This window comes from Danio aesculapii, chromosome 11 (genome assembly GCF_903798145.1).
Source record: "Danio aesculapii chromosome 11, fDanAes4.1, whole genome shotgun sequence".
Lineage (NCBI taxonomy): Eukaryota > Metazoa > Chordata > Actinopteri > Cypriniformes > Danionidae > Danio > Danio aesculapii.
This window is the reverse complement of record NC_079445.1, coordinates 9,819,507-9,843,473: the sequence shown is the minus strand read 5'-3', so window position 1 is coordinate 9,843,473 and position 23,967 is coordinate 9,819,507. Positions and strand designations below refer to the sequence as shown.

Below are 23,967 nucleotides of genomic sequence, written 5' to 3'. Positions count from 1 at the left end.
ACTCAAATGACTGTAATTGAGTAGTTTTCCTCATGAATTGTTATTTATTAAGTAGTTTTAAAAATATGTACTTTTACTTTCCCTTGAGTACAGTTTTAGTGCTGTATTGGTACTTTTACTCCACTACTTTCCTAACTTGCAGTCACTGCTTTATTTGTTCTTGTCTATGGAGATTAGAAAAATCAATCATGTGATTCCTGTCCAATCAAATCGCACATAGAAGGTAAATTGCATTATAATGAACAACCTTAAGATGTGGGCGATTTATACTTGCAAACTGTCTGGAAAGATTAAAAGTGATTAAAAATCTATACACTCATTGACCCAGACTCTGCTTAGATTCATGTCACTGATGAGAAGATGACAAATGTTTACTGTATTATGACTGAAATGGCCTTAAACACCCAGCAGGCACTAGACATTAACATGACGTTAAATTGAAGTTGTACCTCAACGTCATGGGGATGTTGCGTTTTGTTTGGAAATGAAAATCGATTTGACATCACAACTCAACGTCAGGCTGACATCAAAACCAAATATTAACGTTGTTACCACTATGACGTCTATCAGATGTTGGATTTTGGTTGCCAGTCCTGACGAATAAATGTCAGTATTTGACGTCAATATAAGTTAAGATGTTGGCTCGACGTTGGATTTTGATAATTTTTCAACACAACCTAAAATCAATCAAATATCAATGTTGACATTGTTATTGGTGATCAAAATAAATTTTTCCAGATGCTGGCTAGACATTAAATTTTGGTCACCTGACGTCACGACATAAGTCTAACCTAATATTAACATCTTTTGGTGTTGTGTGCCTGCTGGGCAATAACTAAATGGACTACAAAATGTTACGTTTACACATATTCTCAAATTACATGTAAATGCATCAGCTTTTTACAGCATAATACTCTGCTCACCACTCCTGAGTACTTTTGAAAGGGCTACTTTTTACTCATTCTTTGAGTAATATTTACAACAGATACTTTAACTCTAACTGCACTACATTTTTAACTCTAACTGCACTACATTTTTAAGCAAGTAATGATACTTTAACTTAAGTAAATGTTAGTATTACCTTTAATGCTAAATATTGGTGTTTAATATTTATGCATAAAATAATAATCGTGTAAATCCTTAAATGAACTGAGGAGGGCAACATCAGACATCTAGTGTCTAGTGTGCCGCAAATCACAGAAGAAGACGAAGCGCGAGAAGGAAGAGGTCGAAAAGAGACTCTCGCGATATCTCAGTCGTGTCCTTGATGCGCAAGCAGAGATGGGCTACTGGGATCTAGAAGAGGGCAAAGACTGCGTTGCCAAAACATGGGTCACCACGAAAGTGGCCACCGTCGTGGGTTAGTCTGAAAGATATCTAAACTGTGACGGATCATTTGAGCGTAGTTTTGAACCTACGCGTTGCTTATGGAGGATAAATGCTATGTTGTTAGCATGAACATTAGCCAGTCCTTTAGTGAATAACAGTGTAACGTTATTGTACTGTTATCACCTTTATGTCGTATTTATATTTTCCCCCACATTATTTCAATATATTTGGTATATGTTTATTATACGGTACGGGATTATTGGTTGTAGTTATAATCTATTCCCCTGTGCTAATGAATTTACCGGTTATTTGTTTGTGTCCTGGTTTTCGAGATTGAAGTAACGTTAAAGATGGTTTCATATTCACACATTCATACTGTCTCCTAAATAATATAATTTCAGAAACGTATTTGCAAATTCTAAATAGTGAAATCATATTAGCAGCCAATGATTATCAAAGTTACAACACTGTTCACAGTCAAAGAAAAAGTGCTAACGTTGTTTTTAAGTCATTTTACATGTGATTTCAGACCCAATATTCAAACTATCATGGTCAACAATATAGGGAGCATATCACAAGTGAATGAACGAATGTGCAAATATAAAACTAACTTTACCTCAATGTTATTAAGGTGTCGTTAGATTTTGCTTGGTTTATTAATCAAAACTTACCTGACTTTAATATGCTGTTGTCTGCAGGACTGGTCGCTACTGCTTACCGTATGGTGTTATTTAAACCTGAACCCCCTCTTCAAGCTTTGACCACAGCAGCATCACTCACTGGCACCATGGGTAAGATCCAAATAATAACACGATGCAAACCTGTTCATGGTCCATCATGCTGAGCTGGGGATATATCTTTATAAGTTTAACCAAAAGAAGTCTTTTAAAGCTTTAACAGCGTGGCTACTGTATGATTTGAGAATTTGTACTTTGTTGTGTTGTTTATACTACACACATTTGCATTAAGGTGAAATTGTTATTTTCCAAAGGGCTAATCTTAGAGCTACATCATTAACTGCATATGTTTTTTTTTTTTTTATCATTACGGTTAAATAGAATACTTGCACACTTTCCCTCGGCTTAGTTCCTGATTTATCAGGGGTCACCACAGAGGAATAAACTGTCGATTGCTCTGATATGCACTCACCATGCACTTTATCAGGTACACCCTACTAGTACCAGGTTGGACCCCATTTTGCTTTCATAACTGCCTTAATCCTTAGTGGCATAGATTCCACAAGTTACTAGAAATATTTTTTTTTGAGATTTTGGTCCATATTGACATGATAGCATCATGCAGTTGCTGCAGATTTTTTCGACTCCACATCCATGATGCGAATCTCCCGTTTCACCACATCCCAAAGGTGCTCTACTGGATTGAGATCTGGTGACTGTGGAGGCCATTTGAGTACAGTGAACTCCTTGTCGTTTTCAAGAAACCAGTCTGAGATGATTCGCGCTTTATGACATTGTGCATTATAATGCTGGAAGTAGCCATGAGAAGATGGGCACACTGTGGTCATAAAGGGATAGACATTGGCAGAAACAATACTCAGGTAGGCTGTGGCGTTGACACGATGCTCAATTGGTACTAATGGGCCCAAAATGTGCCAAGAAAATGGCACAGTGTGGTCTTTGCTGCTGTAGCCCATCTGTTTCAAGGTTGGACGTGTTGTGTGTTCAGAGATGCTCTTTGCATATCTCGATTGCCTTTCTATCAGCTGGAACCAGTCTGGCCATTCTCCTTTAACTTTTGGCATCAAGGCATTTGCGCCCACAGAACTGCCGCTCATTGGATATTCTCTGTAATCCCTAGAGACGGTTGTGCATGAAAATTTCAGTAGATCAGCAGTTTCTGAGATATTCAGACCAGCCTGTCTGGCACCAACAACCATGTCACATTCAAAGTCACTTAAATCACCTTTCCTCCCCATTCTGATACTCTGTTTGAACTGCAGCGGATCCTCTTGACCATGTATACATGCCTAAATGCATTGAGTTGCTGCCATGTGATTGGCTGATTTGCATTAACAAGCAGTTGGACAGGTGTACCTACTGAAGTGGCCGGTGAGTGTATGTTTTATGCTGCGAATGCCTTTCCAGCCACAACCCAGCACTAAAAGTAAACATCCTTGTTTACAATTGTGACATTATAAAGGTTAGGAAAGTGTGTTGTGTTTTTTTTTTTTTTTTCTTCTCTCCCTGCAGTACATTGTTGAGCTAATTCAACTTTGCGGTCAAGTCTATCAGAAACATAATGTGCAGCAGCCAGGCATCATTTGACAGATCCTTGTGTTCTTCATTGCTTGAACAAAGATCTCAGGCAGTGTTTTTACTGTTGATGTTTGGTGCCCGTTTAATCAGGAAGTGACGATTTTGTTCTCTTTGACTAGATTGAATGAAAATGCTGCTTTATTCGCACACCTTTTATGCGTTATTCCAGTTTTGCACATACATTTAATTAACATATTTGAATGGAAACATAGCTATTGCCTACATTTCAGTCACACAAAGAACAAAGTCACGTACAAGAATGGCTTGTCCTTTTATTAATAAATAATTTGCTTAAATTCACTGACTTTCGACAGGGACACTGTAACTAGAATAATATGATTATAATTTTTTTTCTAAAAACAATTTTTAGTTCTAAGTGTTTAAATGCATTCTAAATGTAATCAATCTTCATCACTTGATCAATATTTTTGCACTTTTAAATCTATTAAAACTGATCAACGTGTATAAAAGTGGGAACGTGTGTAAAAATTTTAGAAACGTCACGCATAACATTACTTATTTTATTATACTTAAATATTTAAATACTTAAAATGTAAACTTACGCTTTAACTTGAGCAGCTGTTTTCCCACTCTAACGGTCTCTGTTTCACTGATGCAGTGGTTTTGCTTTTTTAAAAATAGCCTCATATTTGCTATAACTTTGCATGAGCACATCAAGTTCAGCTGGAGAAAAAAAAATGGTAATCTCTCTTTTTTTTTTTTTTTTTTTTTTTTAGATGTTGCCACGGTGACCTGTAATATCTGCACTCCATTGATAATGCCTTTTTATAGTTGCGGTGTGTGTGCTTTACTTTGAGTTTGTCTACTCAAAGTTGATTGACCTAACTCAGATCAGTTATTCTGAAACCGAAAACTCTTGAGTTTTTAATCTCTCGATAAATCAACTCAGTGTTCAAGTTTAAACTCCGAGTTGGTTGATCGTCCTTACTGAAACAGGCCCCTTGCCTTTGTAATGTCAAGTTGTCATGACAAAAACAACAAAATTTGTCATAAACATGATTGCCATGACCCCATTATAAATGTCTTGAATTTTATCATAGTGCCATTAATATATTTTTGTTGAGCTTCACTACGGTGGTACAAGCTGAATTTGTCATTACCAAGCCATTTAATGTTTATAAAACTCTAAAAGATGACTTGACAGAGTAATGACAGTTTAAAATAAGACATTTTAATGACAAAAACAGCTTGTTCCACTGAAAACACGATCAGAAAAATATTCATGACACGATTATAATGGCCTTATGACAATCATATTTGTCACAGAATTATGTTAATGTCGAGTTGTCATGAGAAAGATGAAGACTGGTTGTGATGTATTAGTTTCTGTCAAGTTATAATAACAAACAATGTCATATTTGCATTTATAATGACATAACTGAGCAAATAACAAATATTATATTAACATCAAATGATTTTTAATATTAAACATGTGACTTCATTCATTTTCTTTTCGGCTTAGTTCCTTTATTAATCTCGGGTCACCACAGCGGAATGAACTGTCAACTTATCCAACATATGTTTTAAGCAGTGGATGCCCTTCCAGCTGCAACCCATCACTGGGAAACATCCATACACTCTCATACACTACAGACAATTTAGCTTACCAAATTTACCTATACCACATGTTTTTGGACTCGTGGGGGAAACCGGAGCACTTGGAGGAAACCCACACGAACACAGGGAGAACATGCATATTTCACACAGAAATGCCAACTGACCAAGCCAGGGCTTGAACCAGCGACCTTCTTGCTGTGAGGTGATTGTGCTACCCACTGCGCCACCGTGCTGCCCTTAAACATGACATGTCAACTTTTATTAACCAAACTGTCAGAACAGTAAACTAAAAAAGCACATGCACACTTGCTCCAGTGGTTAATTTAATTTTCTGTTTGCCACACTTTCAGCTGCCATGGGTGCCATCTTCGGTATGACCACTTGTATAAGTGCACAGGTCAGAGATGAACCTGACAGCCCAGCTAACTATTTCATTGGTGGATGTGCTTCAGGTGTATTCCTTGGGGCACGGAGTAAGTACAGTATTTAAATGCTTTCATCATTATCTGAGGTAACTGCTTTTTCTATTTGTCTAACAAGGTTTTTTTATGTTCCTTTAGCACACAGTCCTATGACAGGTACTATGGCTTGTGTTGGTCTGGGAACTGTGGCAATGCTCACAAAAGTTGGAAAAATGGAAGGCTGGAGACTCACAGGATCCCCAAAGCTGTGAATGGAGATGTACCCTAGTACTTGATTTGTTTATATTGTATACTGCTTAAATAAATGTATTAAGATAAAAAAAATATATATATGTCGCATTACCTTCTTGTCACTGCTTTTACTGCATAACTTGGGCAGCTTTTTACCATACATTAGTGTAATGCCTTTTATTGATCAGGGCCATTTATTATATAACAAACATTCATAGATTTTAGTCAGTATGTTGAAAAATATGTTTTCAGAAAAGAAATAGCTGCCACAGAACTGAAACACCTGCACACATGAACATTTTTTGTGGGAAGTAGGTCTGCATGTGCTGGTAGGCAGCAATTTTTCAGGTGAGGCATATTTATTTATTGAAGTTACCAAATAAGAATTTATAAATCTTCCAGTTAAGTAAATTCATTTTTATAACTGTTAATAATTTTACTGATAATTTCGCAGAAAACCCTGTTTAATAGGCTGTTTATAAAAAGTTAATTGCCTGTTTAATAATGTGTTCTACGTTTCATGAGAAATGTACCCTGTATATGTATAATGTTTGGACTTTCTCCACTCAATGGTATACATGCTTTATTATACAATATTTAGCGTTATGTTTTACAAATGCATGTGATATTTAACGCATATGTACACTGGTACGTTCTGGTAATCCAGATAAAATGGTTCTAAACCATACCAAATTAGGGTTCTACAGTTTATACCAGTAGCAGAACACATTCTGTATCCAACAGCATGTACCAGTTCACGAAGTCTGACAGTACTAGTACAAGTTATCTGAGCACGTTAAAAAATGATAATTGACACTGAACATAAATGAAGTCAAACAGAACCATGATATAAATGTAATGTTCCTGTGATGTTCACTATCATCTATGATGCCTTTGTCTACTGTTATGAGCGTATTTAGGTACAAATTAATATTTTACATCATGTCTTTTGATGGCCAAAAGTATCAAAATGGACAGTAAATTAGATTTTTTTTCTATTGATTACCTAGTGAAAACGCACTCAACTAGCTGCATGGCCAAACATTAGTTAAACTATAAACGCAAGAAAAAACATGATTGCTAGAGAAGTTAGATTTTGAAAGTTAAAGTGAATAGACATAATTTACCTGTTGAGAGGGTGCTGATCGAGAGTGAATGCTTGAGCTCCAGAAACCAATGAGCTGCAGGTGTTTTGTCAGTTATAGATTTGAAATACAAAAAGGCGGGAAATAAAGAACCATAAACTCGCATGAAGATCCATAATAGCATAAAATACTTCTTTAGGACAATATCTAAAACTATTACTAGGACTATTTGTTTGAATTAGCTTTAGATAACCTTTAAGGACCCCATCATAATCATTGACAATACATTCAAGGTTTGACTGCATCGCCGATGAGAGGCTGAAATAAAAAAAAAAAAGAGCGTGAGTTGAATTCTGAGGCGACCTCATTGGGGTAAGGTAAAGTTCATCACAATATCAGTATGGAACGGTGTTAAACGCTATAAAAAATTAGCGTAATGACCCATTTTGAGCATACAGCACAAGTTCTATTTTTTATTTTTACACCAATTGTTATTTTGCACGAAGCAATGATTATATAGCCGTTATTGTCGCATAATTCGTAACAACGTTCAGACTTCAATAATTTTTCACAACTAAAATTACAAAACAGTTTTAACGATGTAGATTTTTTTCATAAATTGTTCTTTAATTTTGATTTCTACTATGTTATTAGGTTAATGTTAGTAACAGTATGCCTATTGGTTTGGATTTAGTGTGTTCAGGGATTCAGTATTAATAAAAAAATAACTTGTGCTTCTCTTTGATTTTAGTATAATTTTTGTACAATACATAGCCTATAGAAAGTCCTAAAGATATTTGTTTGCAATTGAACTCTTCAATACGCAATGTAGAACATGATTTCAGAAAACTACTACAGTAAATTACATTATCGCCCCTGTAAGACTTTAATGTTGCTGTCTAATGTGTAATGTTGTTATAATGTTGCATAACATAATCTATCCAATCCACCCCCTAGCTGTTATTTCTACATTATATTCGTACAGAAGATTTTTCAGTTCTTCTTTAACTGGTCTCAGCTTACCCTCTCAAAAAACAAACACACACACACACACACACACACACACACACACACACACACACACACACACACACACAAAAAAACAACAACACCATTTTTAGGTGTTTTACATTTAATTCTAAAGTTCTCTGCCGTTTCCACCTGCAACAGCACTGAAACTAATAATGCTCTGAAGCTCATCCTGTTCTGAAAGACTGAGATTTTATTCCATATTATTTCTTAAGCAAAGATGCTGAATTGTACACTACTGCCATTAGGCCTATATATTTCTGGTCTCAGAATTGCACAGTAAATAATTTCCAATGATTGTTGGCTTGCTTTCAACACACCAATGCCATGTGTCTGTTACTTCCTTTAAGCATAATTTCCATTCATACTCCAAGCATTGACCACCCTTTAAAAATAAATTAATTTTCACTTCTGATCTGAAAGCACCAATTAGTGGCTGCATTTTTATGATGTCATCATATACTGTAGACTTCTTGCAAGGTATTTTACAGTATTTTGAAACTGCAAAAATACAAGACACTAACATATTTTGATACGAAATTTTTAATCATTTTTATCAACCCCATTAAATACAAATTAGGCTACAAAAACTATTTTGTATTTGAAATATGTAAATGTATCATAAATAATTCCCATCCCTGGCATGCAGTATACATATCAGTAATTTACACTTGTGCATGCTCGTGTTTTATTGATAAGTTTTCAGGCGAGTTGTTTGTGTAACCACAAGATGGCGCCCTTGTTGTTTGTATTAGGGAAAACGTTTCCAATGCAATTCACACGACTCATGATTTCATTAATCATTTTTAAAGCATAAATACTTTCAGATTTCAGAATCCAAAATATTCATGGAAGACTTAAAGGGCCTCCAAGTTCAATTAGCATGAGTAGTTGAGTTTATATTACCGGTCTGGGCCTTGAACAGATAGCTATGTTCTAGAACTTTCTTTTTGTTCCACCAAGGAAGTATACAATCACTGGTTTCTGGGGTGGTCTCCTTTGGCACAAAATAGAGGTGTGTGGCAAAGTAAGAACTGGAAATCCTACAGCAGTGCCTGAGAATCTCCTAATACATGTGTTAAAAACCAGCAGAGCTCAATTATCACCAGAATGAAGACTGTTCCAAAGTGTTAGATTTTTACTACAGGCCCGCTGAGTTCACTGGACCGTATATTTACAGGTGATTATCACAGCGGTTACTGGGAGACTTTTAAATTATTAATGAGATGTGAGAAACAGCTGTTTGCAGTTTATTTGGTTTCAGCAGTTGGAGCTAGCCGGGAAAACACAAGAATCTTGGAGATTGATGTGTTAGCTTTGGCATTTTCCTTGTTGACAGCCACAGCGCAAAAAAGTGTTGATTATATCCATGAGGCTAAATGGTGTCATTAGCTGACGTGTCCTCATCTGGATCTTCAAAACAATCTTCTAATCATTTGATCATGGCATTGATTTCAAAACAAATTCTTATGTATTAAGAGCAGACTTTAAATTTTTATGGCTATTAGAGACACTACACTTTCAGAATTGTATCGAAGTGTTCCTAACAGTTTGATATTCTGAAATATGACAATAAATTAAAGCACTAATTAAATGAATAATATCAAAGCAGAAAAAAACAAAGAAAAGAAATGTTGAAAGGCCTGTCGATCCAGTCTACCACTGTTAATTTCTCCACTCATGGGTCTAATTATGGTTGTTATGTGAAATTTGGCTCATAGTGACATCATGTGACTGTATTAATGAGCTGGAAACTATTGAGTGCCCATTTTTTTATTGAGCAGATTTCAGCTCTAACAGCACTGGCAGTGCCTTTAGAGAATCCAAACCATTGAAGTGGATTTCTCGAGTCAAAAAACAACCAGAACTTTAAAGGTGTGTAATACTTCACGCTAAAAAGGCCAGATGCTGTTACAGCATGAACCAACAGAGGTTTTCAAACGTTTTGATGTCAAAGACCCTCCTGATAATGAGCCTTGAGTAACCAATGTTTATCACATTCTCAAAACAATTCAGAAAGCTGGCAGTGAATTTTTATGAATTTGTACTATGTGCTTATGGCCGACTGAACATTTTTGTGTACTTTGTTGATCTGTAAACATACCCAGTAAAAAATGTAGCGCCCTACAAGCCATAATTAATTATTCACATTTTCACTGTCATAGAAGTAACATTTTTGGTTCCCCAAAAATATTTATATATATATATATATTCATTCATTCATTCATTCATTCATTTACTTTTTGGCTTAGTCCCTTTAATAATCAGGGGTCGCCACAGTGGAAAGAACCGCCAACTTATCCAGCATATGTTTTACGCAGCGGATGCCCTCCAGCTGCAACCCAACAATGGAAAACACCCATACACTCATATGTTCACGCTCATATACTACGGCCAATTTGGCTTATTCAATTCACCTGGAATGCATGTCTTTAAACTGTGGGAGAAACTGGAGCACCCAGGGGAAACCCACACGAACACCAGGAGAACATGTAAACTCCACACAGAAATGCCAACTTACCCAGAAGGGGCTTGAACCAGCGACCTTCTTGCTGTGAGGCGATTGTGCTACCCACTGTGCTACCGTGACATCTGTTTATAAGTATAGTTTATTCAAAAAATTAACATGTGAACATCAATGTCATCATGTAAACAACCGGTTAAAGTTTCTTTTTTCTGCTGAACTCAAAGGAGGATAAATACAGCCATTGACTTCCATAGTATTTTTTATTCAAACTATGGATGTCAAGGGCTAATCTTTTTTCTCAACATTATACAAAATATCTTGTTTCTTGTTCAACAGATAAAAAAAATTCACACAAACTTTGGGTGTTTTGGGTAAACTGTCACCTGTGACCGTTATGACAATAAAGAATCTTTAGCGCTGAAAGTCTGCATAAAGAGTCAAGCCATGGTCACACTAGAGTTTGAGATTACAAAATTCTGTTGTATGGCGCTGGAAAAAGGGGCAGTATAAAACAAGATTATTAGACATTGACTAACGAGTGTTTTTTCCATACAATGCATCCGGAAAGTATTCGTATCACTTCACTTTTTCCAAAAAAATTTATGTTACAGCCTTATTCCAAATTTTAGTAAATTAATTTATTTCCTCAACATTCTACACACAATACCCCATAATGACAATGTGAAAAAAAGATTTTTTGAAATTGTTGCAATTTTATTAAAAATAAAAAACCTGAAAAATCACATGTACATGAGTATTCACAGCCTTTTCCGTGAAGCTCTAAATTGAGCTCAGGTACATTCAGTCTCCACTTATCATTCTTGAGATGTTTCAGCAGCTTCATTGGAGTTCACCTGTGGTAAATTCAGCTGATTGGACATGATTTGAAAAGGCATACACCTGTCTATATAAGGTCCTAGGGTTGACAGTGCATGTCAAAGCACAAACCAAGCATGAAGACAAAGGAATTGTCTGTAGACTTCCGAGACAGTGGAAGATGTTTGGAACCATCAGGACTCTTCCTAGAGCTGGCTGGCCATCTAAGCTGAGCAATCGGGGGAGATGGGCCTTAGTCAGGGAGGTGATCAATAACCCGATGGTCACTCTGTCTAAGCTCCAGTGTTCTTCTGTGGAGAGAGGATAAGCTTACAGAATGACAACCATCTGTGAACCAATCCTCCAATCAGGCCTGTATGGTAGAGTGGCCAGACGGCAGCCACTCCTCGTCTAGAATTTGCCAAAAGGCATCTGAAGGACTCTCAGACAGATTTATGTTATTTATGTAGGGACAAGGCAGCAACATAAAAGATCACCAGACAAATAAAAAACTCCCAAAAACGTGAAGCCAACTACCTCGGAGTGGACCCACAGAAAAATAATAAACAAAAAGTACACTCTAACTAAACACCCAAATGAAACTAACTACACCTAATAAAATAACAGAAATAAAAAAATACAAAATCTATCCCTATCTCCCTGACTAAGAACAAAAACAGGAGAAAGTATTTACATAAAGAAAAGTGTGGCTTCCAACCTCTTCTGCCTCTTACCATGTACAATATTCAATATTTACAATATTAACAAACAAACAAATAAACCAAAAACAAAATAATAGGAGGGGGAAAACACGGATGGATATACAACAAAGAGTCAAAACTTACACACCAACACAGGAAACACAATCAACAATAACACTTAGCAACAAGAATAGTTTTTTTATAGCACACAAAATGCACAACAACACAACAAAACCTGCTCTCCAGCCCCACGCCCATTTCTCCCTTTTTAAGGGACGCCCTGGGTCTCTCCAGCCAATCCCAGAGCATGTCGTCTACGTAATTAGGGCTAAGCCTGCAGATGAAAACACAAAATAGATAAGACACAAAATTCTTAGGTCTGATGAGACTAAAATTGAACTCTTTGGAGTGAATGCCAGGCGTTGCGTTTGGAGAAAACCAGGCACCGCTCATCACCAGGCTACTATCATCCCTACAGTAAAGCATGGTGGTGGCAGGATCATGCTGCGGGGATGTTTTTCAGCAGCAGGAACTGGAAGACTAGTCAGGATAGAGGGAAAGATGAATACAGCAATGTACAGAGACATCCTGAATAAAAACCTGCTTCGGAGTGTTCTTGACCCCAGACTGAGATGACGAATCATCTTCCAGCAGGACAATGACCCAAAGCACACCGCCAAAATATCAATAGAGTGGCTTCACAATAACTCGTTGAATGTCCTTGAGTGGCCCAGCCAAAGCCCAGACTTAAATCTTATTGAATATCTCTGGAGAGATCTGAAAATGGCTGTACACTGTCACTTCCCATCCAACCTGATAGAGCTTGATAGGTACTGCAATGAGGAATGGGCAACAATTCTCAAAGACAGGTGTGCCAAGCTTGCGGCATCATATTCAAAACACTTGAGGCTGTAATTGCTGCCAAAGGTGCATTAACAAAGTATTGAGTAAAGGTTGTGAATACTTATGCACATGTTTTTTTTATTTTTAATAAATTTTCAACAATTTAAAAAAAGATTTTTTTTCACATTGTCATTATGGGGTATTGTGTGTAGAATATTGAGGAAATAAATGAGTTTAATCCATTTTGGAATAAGGCTGTAACATAAAAACATTTTAAAAAAGTGAAGCACTATGAATACTTTCCGGATGCACTATAAATCAGCCTTTACTGCTTTTTGAAGTGCAGTTGGAACACAGAGAGTTGGAACAAACCCTTTAATGCCAGTATCTTAGCAAATCCTGTCTTGTGTTAATACTATATTACACATGTTAATACTGAGACATGTTAATACATGTCTGTCAATCAATATCGATGGGTGGGAAGAACCTCACTGCTAAGTCATGGTGCAGTGGGTCTCAAACTGGCTGAGATTTACATTCTAGTTAATCATCAGGAAATAAAAAGAGACATTATGTGTTTATATCATTCCAGTATGACTGTGGACACTATACCAACACACATTTCTGTCCAAACAACTTCCAAAAATTTGATTTAGCATGATAGGTGGCCATTAATGGCACAGAATCCCCTGTAAAACAATCAGCAGACTATAATATGAACCGATCTGTCCAGCAGTTCCTTGCAACCTCTTCCTTTCTAATGAGTTTGCAGGAAAAAAGAAGCTGACGTGAGTTTTCTTTGCAGACTCTGCTTGTATTGATTACCCGCTGCCTTATTTCCTTCCTATCTAAAGCATAAGTTGAAATATTGGTCCATCTTTTGTCAGAAATGCTGAATTTAGAATCGAAATGCTACTTGATTTGGCCTAAGAAAGAAAAAACTGTTACCGAAGACCTGGGGTGCTCATATAGCAGTAGATTTCAGCAACCAGCCCACTCAGCATTTTAGATGTAGAAATGCCTTCCGTCTCAGCGGAAGCCCCAAAACAGTTAGCATCGACCCAGAGCTCTTGTGCGTCAGGGGCATCATTCTTCTGTGTCAAGGGTCTAATACTGCTGTTTCCTGACTGCAACAAACTACTCTGGGATAAATGCGCACATCAGAAGAGAGTGTCTTCATAAACCAACTGACAATCTCTGAGATATGTGACTTTAATGGATGAGATCTTATAGAAATGGTTCTCATATCAGAGCACGTTGAAAGCCTCTCTCCATTATAGCTGGCATTGTGATAAGCCACTCAAGGGCCTGTAAGAGAACACATGCTGAGTAATAATGAAAGTGACTGAGGCTCTTTTATTTGGCTGGTCCAAGATGTGACTTTATTGAAATGTGGCTTGATAAAGAGCATGGATTTATACAGTCGCTGCGTTTATGTCTGCTGGTGATGGTTCAGAGTGGGTGTGTGATGGACAGAGTTATTGATGTCTTCTGTCTAGTTACCCTAATGGACATTATGAACTAGATGTTCAACGAAATTGCGTCAAGAGGGTACATTTAATTCTATTAAGGTTTCCATTTATTTGAACAGTTGCTTTGAAGTAATTACTGTAGGCTTTCTCAATGCAAATGACATCCTAGTGCTTAGTGGAAAGTTCATGTCAATGTTACTTTGCATAGAATTGACAAGAGGTGAAAAACTATAACTTAAATAAGGAAGACTTTACAACAAGGATATTTGTTAATATTAGTTAACAGCATTAGTTATATATTACACTTAAATAATAAAAATAATTTTTGCTGCTTTTTCAAACTACTTGCTGAAACAACTCAATTCTTGAGATTTTTTTGGGACAACTTAATTGTTTTATGTCCAATCGACTTAAAGAGCCCCCATTATGGGTTTTTGAAAACGACCTTCCATGCAGTGTGTAACACAGCTCTTAAGTGAATGAAAACATACAACTGAGGTTTAAATCTAAAAGTCAACCCAGGCTCATTCTGAAAACGTAGTCCCGCGGATGTTTCTGGAGACTGCGTATTATGTAGCCAGAGGTACGCTACGGGGCGGTATGACGCCGTTCCTTTTCAGGCTTACCGGCTGACTGCTTACCTCCATGGTGAGGGCTTTCCTGCCCCAACCAGTTTGTCCGGTTAGCTCGTCGTGTACATCGGTGGACTTGAGAAGCAGAGAGGAGCTGACGATGATGACGACCGGGTTCGAGTCCGGGGAAGAGCAGTTCCAGAAATCAGGTAAGACAAAAACAGAATCCAAAAAATAAAGTGAACAAGTTCATAACAGGGTGAGAATGTGGCAAAATCCGAAAACGTGGTAAAGAAATCAGACGAGGGCTTTTTCTTTTTCTGGACGGCTTTTGTAAATTGTTAGTTGGGTTTAGGGAAGTAAGCAGGCGGGCGGGTCAATGATCAGTAAAACTGGTTGGGTTTCGGGAGAGAGCAGGGTGAGTCGGCCGATTGGCCAGTCGCCCAGTCAATCATTCAGACAGACAGACAGATGGTTGCTCGACAGCGGCCTCTGGTGGGTTTACGCGAGAACAGCGTGGGCCTCTCACAGATTCGCGAAAACAAAAACTGCAAAAATACGTACCTCCCGGGATGTATTTTGAGGTCTCCAGAAATGTCTACAGGACTACGTTTTCAGAATGAGCCTGGGTTGCTAAAAGTGCAGCATGTTTAAAACTCTTGATTCTTTAGCGAAATACAGTCGATTAAATTTATCGAGTTGGGTTCGGAACTTTTGATTAATTGCTTCAACGTTGATAAGGTACATCACCAAATATGTAGTTCCAGTTCTGATAAAATGTGCACGCGCTTTTCCTCCACACACTAGCGGAGGCACGAGGGATCACGGGACTGATCATGACACGAAGATGACGATCACTGACAGATGAGATTCGGCTGAGGGGAATAAAGGGTTATAGTTCATTTTCACAACAATACCACAGTATAGCCAACATAGAGCTGTGTTAGCTCTTGCGCTATTTTAGCTTTCTTTTAGCTTTGCGCTAAAAAGGGGTTTGGGAACAAATGAATTGCTGAACGATTCATATGGGAGTCCCTGGGATAATTAGGTAAAAATAAATGCATATTAAAAGATAATAAAAGTGTTTTTTTGACCTTGCACACATATCAGACTGTTGTTGGAGACCCCCAAAACCAAAACATGACTTTATTTAATGCAAAATAGGGGCTCTTTAAATTTGTTAGGTTAACTTAATTGATTTGTGTTGGGACAACATGAATTAATTGTGTGGAACCCTGCATTTTTTTTACAGTGTAGTTATAGTCATTTATTACTTATGCAGTTGAAGTCAGAATTATTAGCCCCCTTTGATTTCTTTTTTTTTTTTTTTTTTTATATTTCCCAAATTATGTTTAACAGAGCTAGGAAATTTTTACAGTATGTCTGATAATATTTTTTCTTCCGGAGAAAGTCTTATTTGTTTTATTTCGTCTAGAATAAAAGTAGTTTTTAATTTTTGTAAAATCAATTTTAAGGTCAATATTATTAGCCCCTTTAAGCTATTTTTTTCGATAGTCCACTGAACAAACCATCGTTATACAAAAACTTGCCTAATTACTCTAACTTGCCTAGTTAACCTAATTAGTTAAGCCTTTAAATGCCACTTTAAGCGGTATAGAAGTGTCTTGAAAAAATATCTAGTCAAATATTATTTACTGTCATCATGGCAAAGATAAAAAATTATCAGTTATTAGAATTGAGTAATTAAAAACATCATATTTAGAAATGGGTTAAAAAAAATCTACTTATCCAGCATATGTTTTACACAGCTGATGCCCTTTCAGCTGCAACCCAGTACTGGGGAACATCCATAAACTCATTCACACACATACACTACGGCCAATTTAGTTTATTCAACTCACCTATAGCGCCTGTCTGTGAACTGTGGGGGAAACCGGAGCACCCGGAGAAAACCCAACCGAACACAGGGGCAAACTCCACACTAAAATGCCAACTGACCCAGCCGGGACTCGAACCAGCGACCGTCTTGATAGGCAAATAACCACTGAGCCATCTTGTTGCGCAAATAAAGGATTAAAGAAACTAAATATTGAGGTTTTTTTTTTTTTACCATTATATCTGATTGGCTCACGTCATGTGAGTTTAGGGGTTGGATCAGGTAAGGGGGGTGATTTTTATTGCACGAATAAGAAACACGCCCTAGTTTGAAAACACCCACAAATTTATAGACCGCACTATTACAATTCATTAGGCAAGCTATTAGAAAAGTAGGGTAAACATGCAAGCTGAGCTGTGATTTTAAAGATTCAAGACACCCTCAAGTACTTTTGGAGATTTTAACAGATTTGTGTGTGTTGACCATCAGTTAAGAAAACGTTAGCACTTGTTAGCTTTAATTGTGGATATACCTGGATAATTTTGAGCTTTTGTCAGCTAATTTCTTCTTCCGGGTTTTTGGGGCGGTATCAAAATCTGTGACATAGTGGGCATCTGCTAGTGGAGTGATGATGCATCGGCTTCTCATTATTATTCATATTCTTATCCTATGAGAAGACCCTGCTTCTTAATTATTCATGAGAGCATGAACTTTCCGAATGTAAGGCAGACCTGCCAAGCTGTGAGACCCAATGACTGAGTGAGACCACGTCCACGTACGGCAAGTAGTATTTAGCCATTCAGGGTTGTAACAATATGTTTTTGTTTCCATGATTCACGGGGTTTGCTGCAGGTGTTTCCCTATGATGCTGTCAGTAATTCTCCAGTAAATTTTACAACTCTTGCTAAATGCCTTGGGGTTATAATAGATGGTATGCTTTCGTTTAATTCACATATTAGTAATATTTCACGATCTGCCTTTTTTCACTTACGTAACATTGCAAGACTTCGCCATTCACTATCCCAACAAAGTACTGAAGTGCTTGTTCATGCTCTGGTCACATCAAGAATTGATTATTGCAATTCCCTCCTATCTGGTATCCCTCTTAACCAACTTTTTACATTGCAGTTAATCCAGAACTCAGCAGCTAGGTAGTCACCCGCTCGCATGCTTCTGAAACATATCACCAATTCTCTTTCACTTGCATTGGCCCCCTGTTCTTTATCGTGTACAATATAAAATTCTTCTATTAACTTACAAAGCTCTTCACAACCTTGCACCTGATTACCTCTCTGATCTTCTTCACTGATACACTCCTCAGCGCTCACTGAGATCTTCTGCGGCTGAACTGTTATCAGTTCCAAATTTTAAGATGAAGTCATTTGGTGGCAGGGCTTTTAGCTGCATAGCACAACAGTTATGGAATTCCCTGCTGCTAGATATTTTTCAGGTGGACTCTATTTCCAATTTTAAATCTCAGGTAAAAACTTTTCAGTTCAGGATTGCTTTTAATGATTTTCTGGTTTAATATTATGTTTATTATTCCTCTGTCTTGTTTTTTATAATGTGCCTGTGACATATTGTAAGGTGTCCTTGAGTGCTTTGAATGGTGCCTATAAATAAAAGGTATTATTATTATTATTATTATTATTATTATTATAACAAATTGTGATTATGTTTATATGAAATTACTAATTACAGATGTAGCTGGGCATTAAATTATTTCTATGCATTTCACTTTGTAAACTATAAAATCATGGGTCTCCTCATGGTTTGTGTCTCATTTTGTCAGCCAACTGACAACACTGTTCACTCCCCTTTTTTTCCCTGCTCTGCCGGCCACGTCCACTCCTCCCTCTCAGTGGTGGATTTAGGCATGGGCAGTATGGGCGATCGCCCAGGGCGGCATCTTTCTGGGGGCGACATGGGGAGATGGCGCAAAAAAAGAGCTTTGAGATAAGATTTACTTCATGCAAGTGTATTCATTTAGAGTGGTTATCCCTAAAGACGTTAGGGGATATTCACATTTGGCATCTTTTGCACACGCAAGTATATCATTCTCTTTGTGCAACTGAAACAACGATGATGAAAACAAATTGACACATGTGCGCAGAAAGCCATTCCCGTACGCCTCACACGCACCGATATGCATCGACATGCAAGTCGATAAACTAAAGTTTATATCATATGAAGATGATGTTACTTTGACTACGCAGGCTATGAAGCAGAAAGGAAGAATAATGAGTCAGGGTGGTAACTAAGACTTCATAACATGAATTCTCGGCCATGAGTCGGGTCTAAGACAACAGATAATTCTATAAAATATATATTTTTGTATTCTATAGAACTTTAATAATTAATATTCATGAAAAAGGCTTAAAATATTACTTCAGATGTGTCTTTACATTGTTTTTCAGTTCCATTTAGGATTCATTCATTCATTTTTTTTTCAGCTTAGTCCCTTTATTAAACCAGGGACACCACAGCGGAATAACCGCCAACTTATCCAGCATGTTTTTACGCAGCGGATACCCTTCCAGCCACAACCCATCTCTGGAAAACATCCACACACACTCATACACTACGCACAATTTAGCCTGCCCAATTCACCTGTACCGCATGTCTTCAGACTGTGGGGGAAACCAGAGCAACCAGAAAAAACCCACGCAAACGCAGGGAGAACATGCAAACTCCACACAGAAATGCCAACTGACCCAGCCGAGGCTCGAATCAGCGACCTTCTGAATCAGCGACCTTCTTGAATCAGTCAACCACATAGTGTCTTTATTTCTTGGGGGATAGGGAGGGGGTATGTTTGGGGTCGTTTCACCCAGGGTGCCATTTAAACTAGAACCGCCACTGCTCCATCTGCTCGCAGAGCTCCACACCCATTATGAAGCATTTTTAGAAAAAATTCTGAGGTAGACTTGAACCGAAAAAGGAGGGGCTTCATGACCCTTTAATGTGCTCAACTAACCCCACCCCTAACTCTACCACTCACATTGACTTCACTAGCTTCAATTATGTGCATGTGTCTGAGGCTGTATGTCTGAGACTGCAAGTCTGCAACAAGATATTATTGGAAAAGGGAGCACCAATACTGCAAATGCCAGCCCAAAATGGCAAAATAAATTGTTAAATTTAGTCTATGCCATTGATTTTGGTCACTTTAATACAAGCTCTTTAATACAGCCTCGGTTAGATACTCAGTGATTCTGCCTCATGGAATTTCAGCCATTCGTGCTGAGAGTATTCAAAGTGTAGTAAACATTAGCATAGTTGCGGTGGTTGTGGATTTAGCATTTGCCTGTGTTGTCTTGTTTTACTTGGTTTCAGGCTTAGTGTTATGCTACCATTGATTTATTATGCTTTTAATTACACCACTTGTCCAAAGAACTCAAATCATCCAATTTCAGATGAGTTTGTTTAGTGTCCGATAAACTCCAAGTGAGAAATATATGAAGTTGGTCGTTAGCTAATAAAAATCTCAACCAAGCCAGACCCACAGCTGAATAATTTACGGCATGCTGAGTGGAGGGAATCCAATACATTGAAACCAAACTTCTCAAATTTGACCACGCACAATCCCCACCCTTCTGAACACACATATCCGTGCACACAAACATCTGGGATGCAACGTCTGCAGAAAACGATGAGCCATAAGTCCCCATGGACGATATTATGGCTTTTTAAAGGTTTCTTTCTCTATTACTGCTATCGAAAACATGGGCCACTTAGCAGATGTTGAGTCCTGAAATGGAGCTACTTCTCCAGAACCCATTATATAAGTTTGAAATCCTTGGGGAGTCACACTATCGGTACTTTAACCTTTCTGCAAATTCACTTACGGTATGTGAGCAAACTGATATGAAGATATTGAATGCAAGCATCTCACCTATGTGCTCTGTTGGGTGATTTTTCCAGGCCAATATAATTGGATTATCTTTGGAAGCTTGGCAGCATAAACTTGTGCTTACTTTGAAAATACCAAGAGGATCTTCTCTGTTTATGTAAATATTACTGTGAACCGAGAAACAAAGTGTAAATCTAGGAATATTTGTCAATTAACAGCAGCGGGAATATGGTACAAAATGTTTTCAAAGCTGAGCAGATGTTCAATTGGAGTTATTCTTTATTGTCGATACATTGGTGTCCAAAAATGGTTTTAAAATTCATTTAGTCTCAAGAAATGCTTTAATAAAAATGGCTTGTATTAAGATAATTATAAATCTGTCAGCATATTCTCCTGTGATAAACCGATTCCATAAGGATACCAAAAACATCTGTTTCGTGCTGTCCACAATAGGATGAACACAGACCGTTTGACCCTTTGTGCAACACAATATCACTATAAATCTGACTTTATCTCTGAAGACGCCTCGAGTCTGTTGAAGATGAATAGCAAAGGAATTTCCTAAGAAAGTTCTCATGGTTTGGTATGATAAAAACAGCGAAGCTATGAAGAAATTGTATTTATGTTTTAATTCTTAGATAATGGATTAAACAATATATGTTTTTAGTTTCTTAATTGGAAGGGGACACAGGTTTGTAGGTTTTCTCTTTGGCTCTTTGGTTTATCTTTGTGTTTTTACAGCATGAGCAGGTTTATCAAACTTAAACTAAACTGATATCATTATTTGATATAAAAGTTTAATTCAATCAAGTTTAAGGGGACCTATTATGCAAAAGTCACTTTAATTCGGGGTTTAAACCAAGTGTGCCACCCGCCTGCTTTTGAGTGACGCTCACTGGCCATTAGATCCTCCCCTGTGTGTCAAACAAGTCATAAACCCCGCCTCCTCTGTGTTAATGAAAATAAAGTTTCCTGAAAGATGATTTTGGTCAATAAGGGCACTGTTTATCAAGCTGTTATAGGTTCAAATAATAAGTACGAAGACTAAACTAATGTTAGCCTGCCTCCACATCGATCTCCTGTAACGTTATTCGAGCTTGAACATTTTGAGTTTCAACATGTTATCTACTGAATTTGCTGTTATAAAATTTGAATGTTCTAGAAACCGAATCTTAATCAAATAGAGCTGTGAATGTTATATATTATTTATATACATCACTTACCTTTGGCTTTTTATTTGAAAACTTCTAATAAGCATTAAAATTAAGTTAAATTCCTCTTTGCCAGAAATAATGAAGGCATCAAATAAACCAAATGAAAACAGAGGCAAAAAAAAAGATAAACAATGTACATGTTGCAGCAGCTGATGGACATTGGTTGATGTATTAATACTGCTAAGTTTATTGTACAAATTGACAAGGATTATTTTATATAGTGCAGGGATGGGATGTGTAAATATCCTGTTGATATTTAGAAATCTTGCTGTATTTATCTTTTAAACGCACAATTTTTCCAGCTTGTCAAATAGCTGATCATGATGTGTATATTTTGGGTCCTGTTGATTGCTAAGTAAAAATGAAAACCTTTCTAAAAATGTGTGTGTTGTTTATATGTTATTGTTCATATTTTACAAGTGTTAGTTCTACCCATATGAAGATAACAAATACCAACAACACTGTTATAAGAGAAATATTTTTTTGTGCTCATAGCTTAGTCTAACTTAGGCTAGAGTGTATGAAAGATCGTTTATTTTACAGTCCAACATATATTGTTTGTATTAAATTATTAAAAACAGCTTACATCACATTTTTTTTCATAAATCATAAATTATTATGTGTTTTTAAATGCAAGCGCTTATATTTATATTAACGAGCCTTTGTTGAAGTGCAGATACAGGCGGGGGGCATGGTTAATTTGACGAACAAGCGTTTAGTTGGAAGCTTGATTCCGCTGCTCCACTTCTGGCTCCTTCTGGTCGTCCTTTATGCGCATGCCAAGGCTCCAATTTCAGCAGTTTTTTGCGACAGTTTTTGCCCATCATAAGGCGTTGTGCATTCAAAGCGTTCAATTGGAAAAGGTGCTGTCGCGTCATATATATTTTTTTAAAGTCATTGGTTTAAACACAGTTGTGTGGCAACAGTCTGTGAATATAACCAATGACTATAGAATACACAAGACGTGTCACTTGTGTAACGATTATAAAATGTCCCCCTACTAGTATGGGAGCCAATCATCAATCGATACAGACAGACTGTACTTTTAAATGAAACAACTACACTTGAAAACAAAAGTTTTTCGCTTATAGAAGTAATCTGTATGAAACGAATGCGAGGTACAGTTCGTCCTGTCAAAAGCACATCACGTGACAATAACTACTTAAACACCCACAAACTTGTAGAGTTGCTGTTATTTCTGGAGGAGATTCGTCATCAAGAGCAAGTTCTGAATTACTTCTGAAGACCAGCATGATCTGACGAGGCATTATTCAAAGGATGATAATGTGTAGAACTGCCATAAATCAGGTTGGTGTTGTGATCTCGTTCCTTTCGAGTGCGCATGTGCATTAGCTTGGGCAACCTGAAAATATGGCGATTTTCTTTTATTCGAATGCCTCATAACTAAACTTATGAGGCATTTGTTTGATTTTATCAGTGATTCCTAATATGTAATGTAATCATAAGCTTGGCTAACAGTTTTGGAGAATTTGATGCTTTCCCATTCAGACAGAATGCCAGAGATGTGTTTCAAAGATGGCCGCCGAGTGACTTGCCTTAAAGGGACTTTGATACATCCAGCTTTTAATAGTAAATACTCATTAATTAATTTTTTTATAATCAGAAACACTTTGAGCCCTATCACACACCCTGCACAATAAGGCGCAGACATGTTTGGTGCTATTTGTTGATATTTTCAGACCAGCGTGACAGTAATTTTCATGTTTTGCACTACATTGTTTAGATAGCAAATCCATTTGTGTCACTTACTGGACTCACGGGTGTGCTGGTCTATAATGGAGGTGTGTTAAGGCACATTGTTGGTGCGTTGCTATTTTCAGGAACTGAAATAGACCACGTCATTGACCAACTCAAAGCTGGTCTAAAGTCCAGCAAAGAGCACGTTAGTTATGTGCCTATGCAGGTCCAAACCCTTACACATTGCTTAATACATTTGCATCACCATATGGGGCATAAGAATAGGAAGTGTGTTTGGATAAGACTCCGTTTTTTTGACCACACTTGGCTATTATTGTTCATTTTTTAATTTGCTGGAAATTAGAATTGAATTTAGAAATAGTTTTGAAACAAATCTTTGCGCTTAACAAACAAAAGTAAATATGTAGGCTAATGGATGTCTTCAGTTAGTGAGTTTCCACCATTTCCTTAGTTCACTAAAGTAAAGGAGTAAAGTAAAGAGTAAAAGTAAAGTAAAGAGGCAGAATGGAGGAGACCCATTTTT

General features: G+C 37.2%; 1 protein-coding gene across 1 annotated transcript; it reads left to right on the top strand.

Moving 5' to 3' along the window:
* Nucleotides 1-1,227: 1,227 nt before the first annotated feature.
* On the top strand, nucleotides 1,228-5,929 carry ndufa11 (NADH:ubiquinone oxidoreductase subunit A11). Its single transcript, XM_056468696.1, has 4 exons — nucleotides 1,228-1,360; nucleotides 2,028-2,120; nucleotides 5,534-5,656; nucleotides 5,744-5,929. The coding sequence occupies exons 1-4, from the start codon at nucleotides 1,282-1,284 to the stop codon at nucleotides 5,854-5,856; spliced, it is 408 nt and encodes a 135-aa protein (XP_056324671.1). The 5' UTR covers nucleotides 1,228-1,281; the 3' UTR covers nucleotides 5,857-5,929.
* The last annotated feature ends 18,038 nt before the right edge of the window (nucleotides 5,930-23,967 follow it).

Bases quoted from the DNA above. Each gene is read 5' to 3' on its own strand.
- ndufa11 (XM_056468696.1), top strand. From the start codon at position 1,282: ATGGGCTACTGGGATCTAGAAGAGGGCAAAGACTGCGTTGCCAAAACA. The intron at 2,121-5,533 runs GTAAGATCCAAA...CCACACTTTCAG, and splicing joins ATCACTCACTGGCACCATGG to CTGCCATGGGTGCCATCTTC. The intron at 5,657-5,743 runs GTAAGTACAGTA...ATGTTCCTTTAG, and splicing joins TGTATTCCTTGGGGCACGGA to CACACAGTCCTATGACAGGT.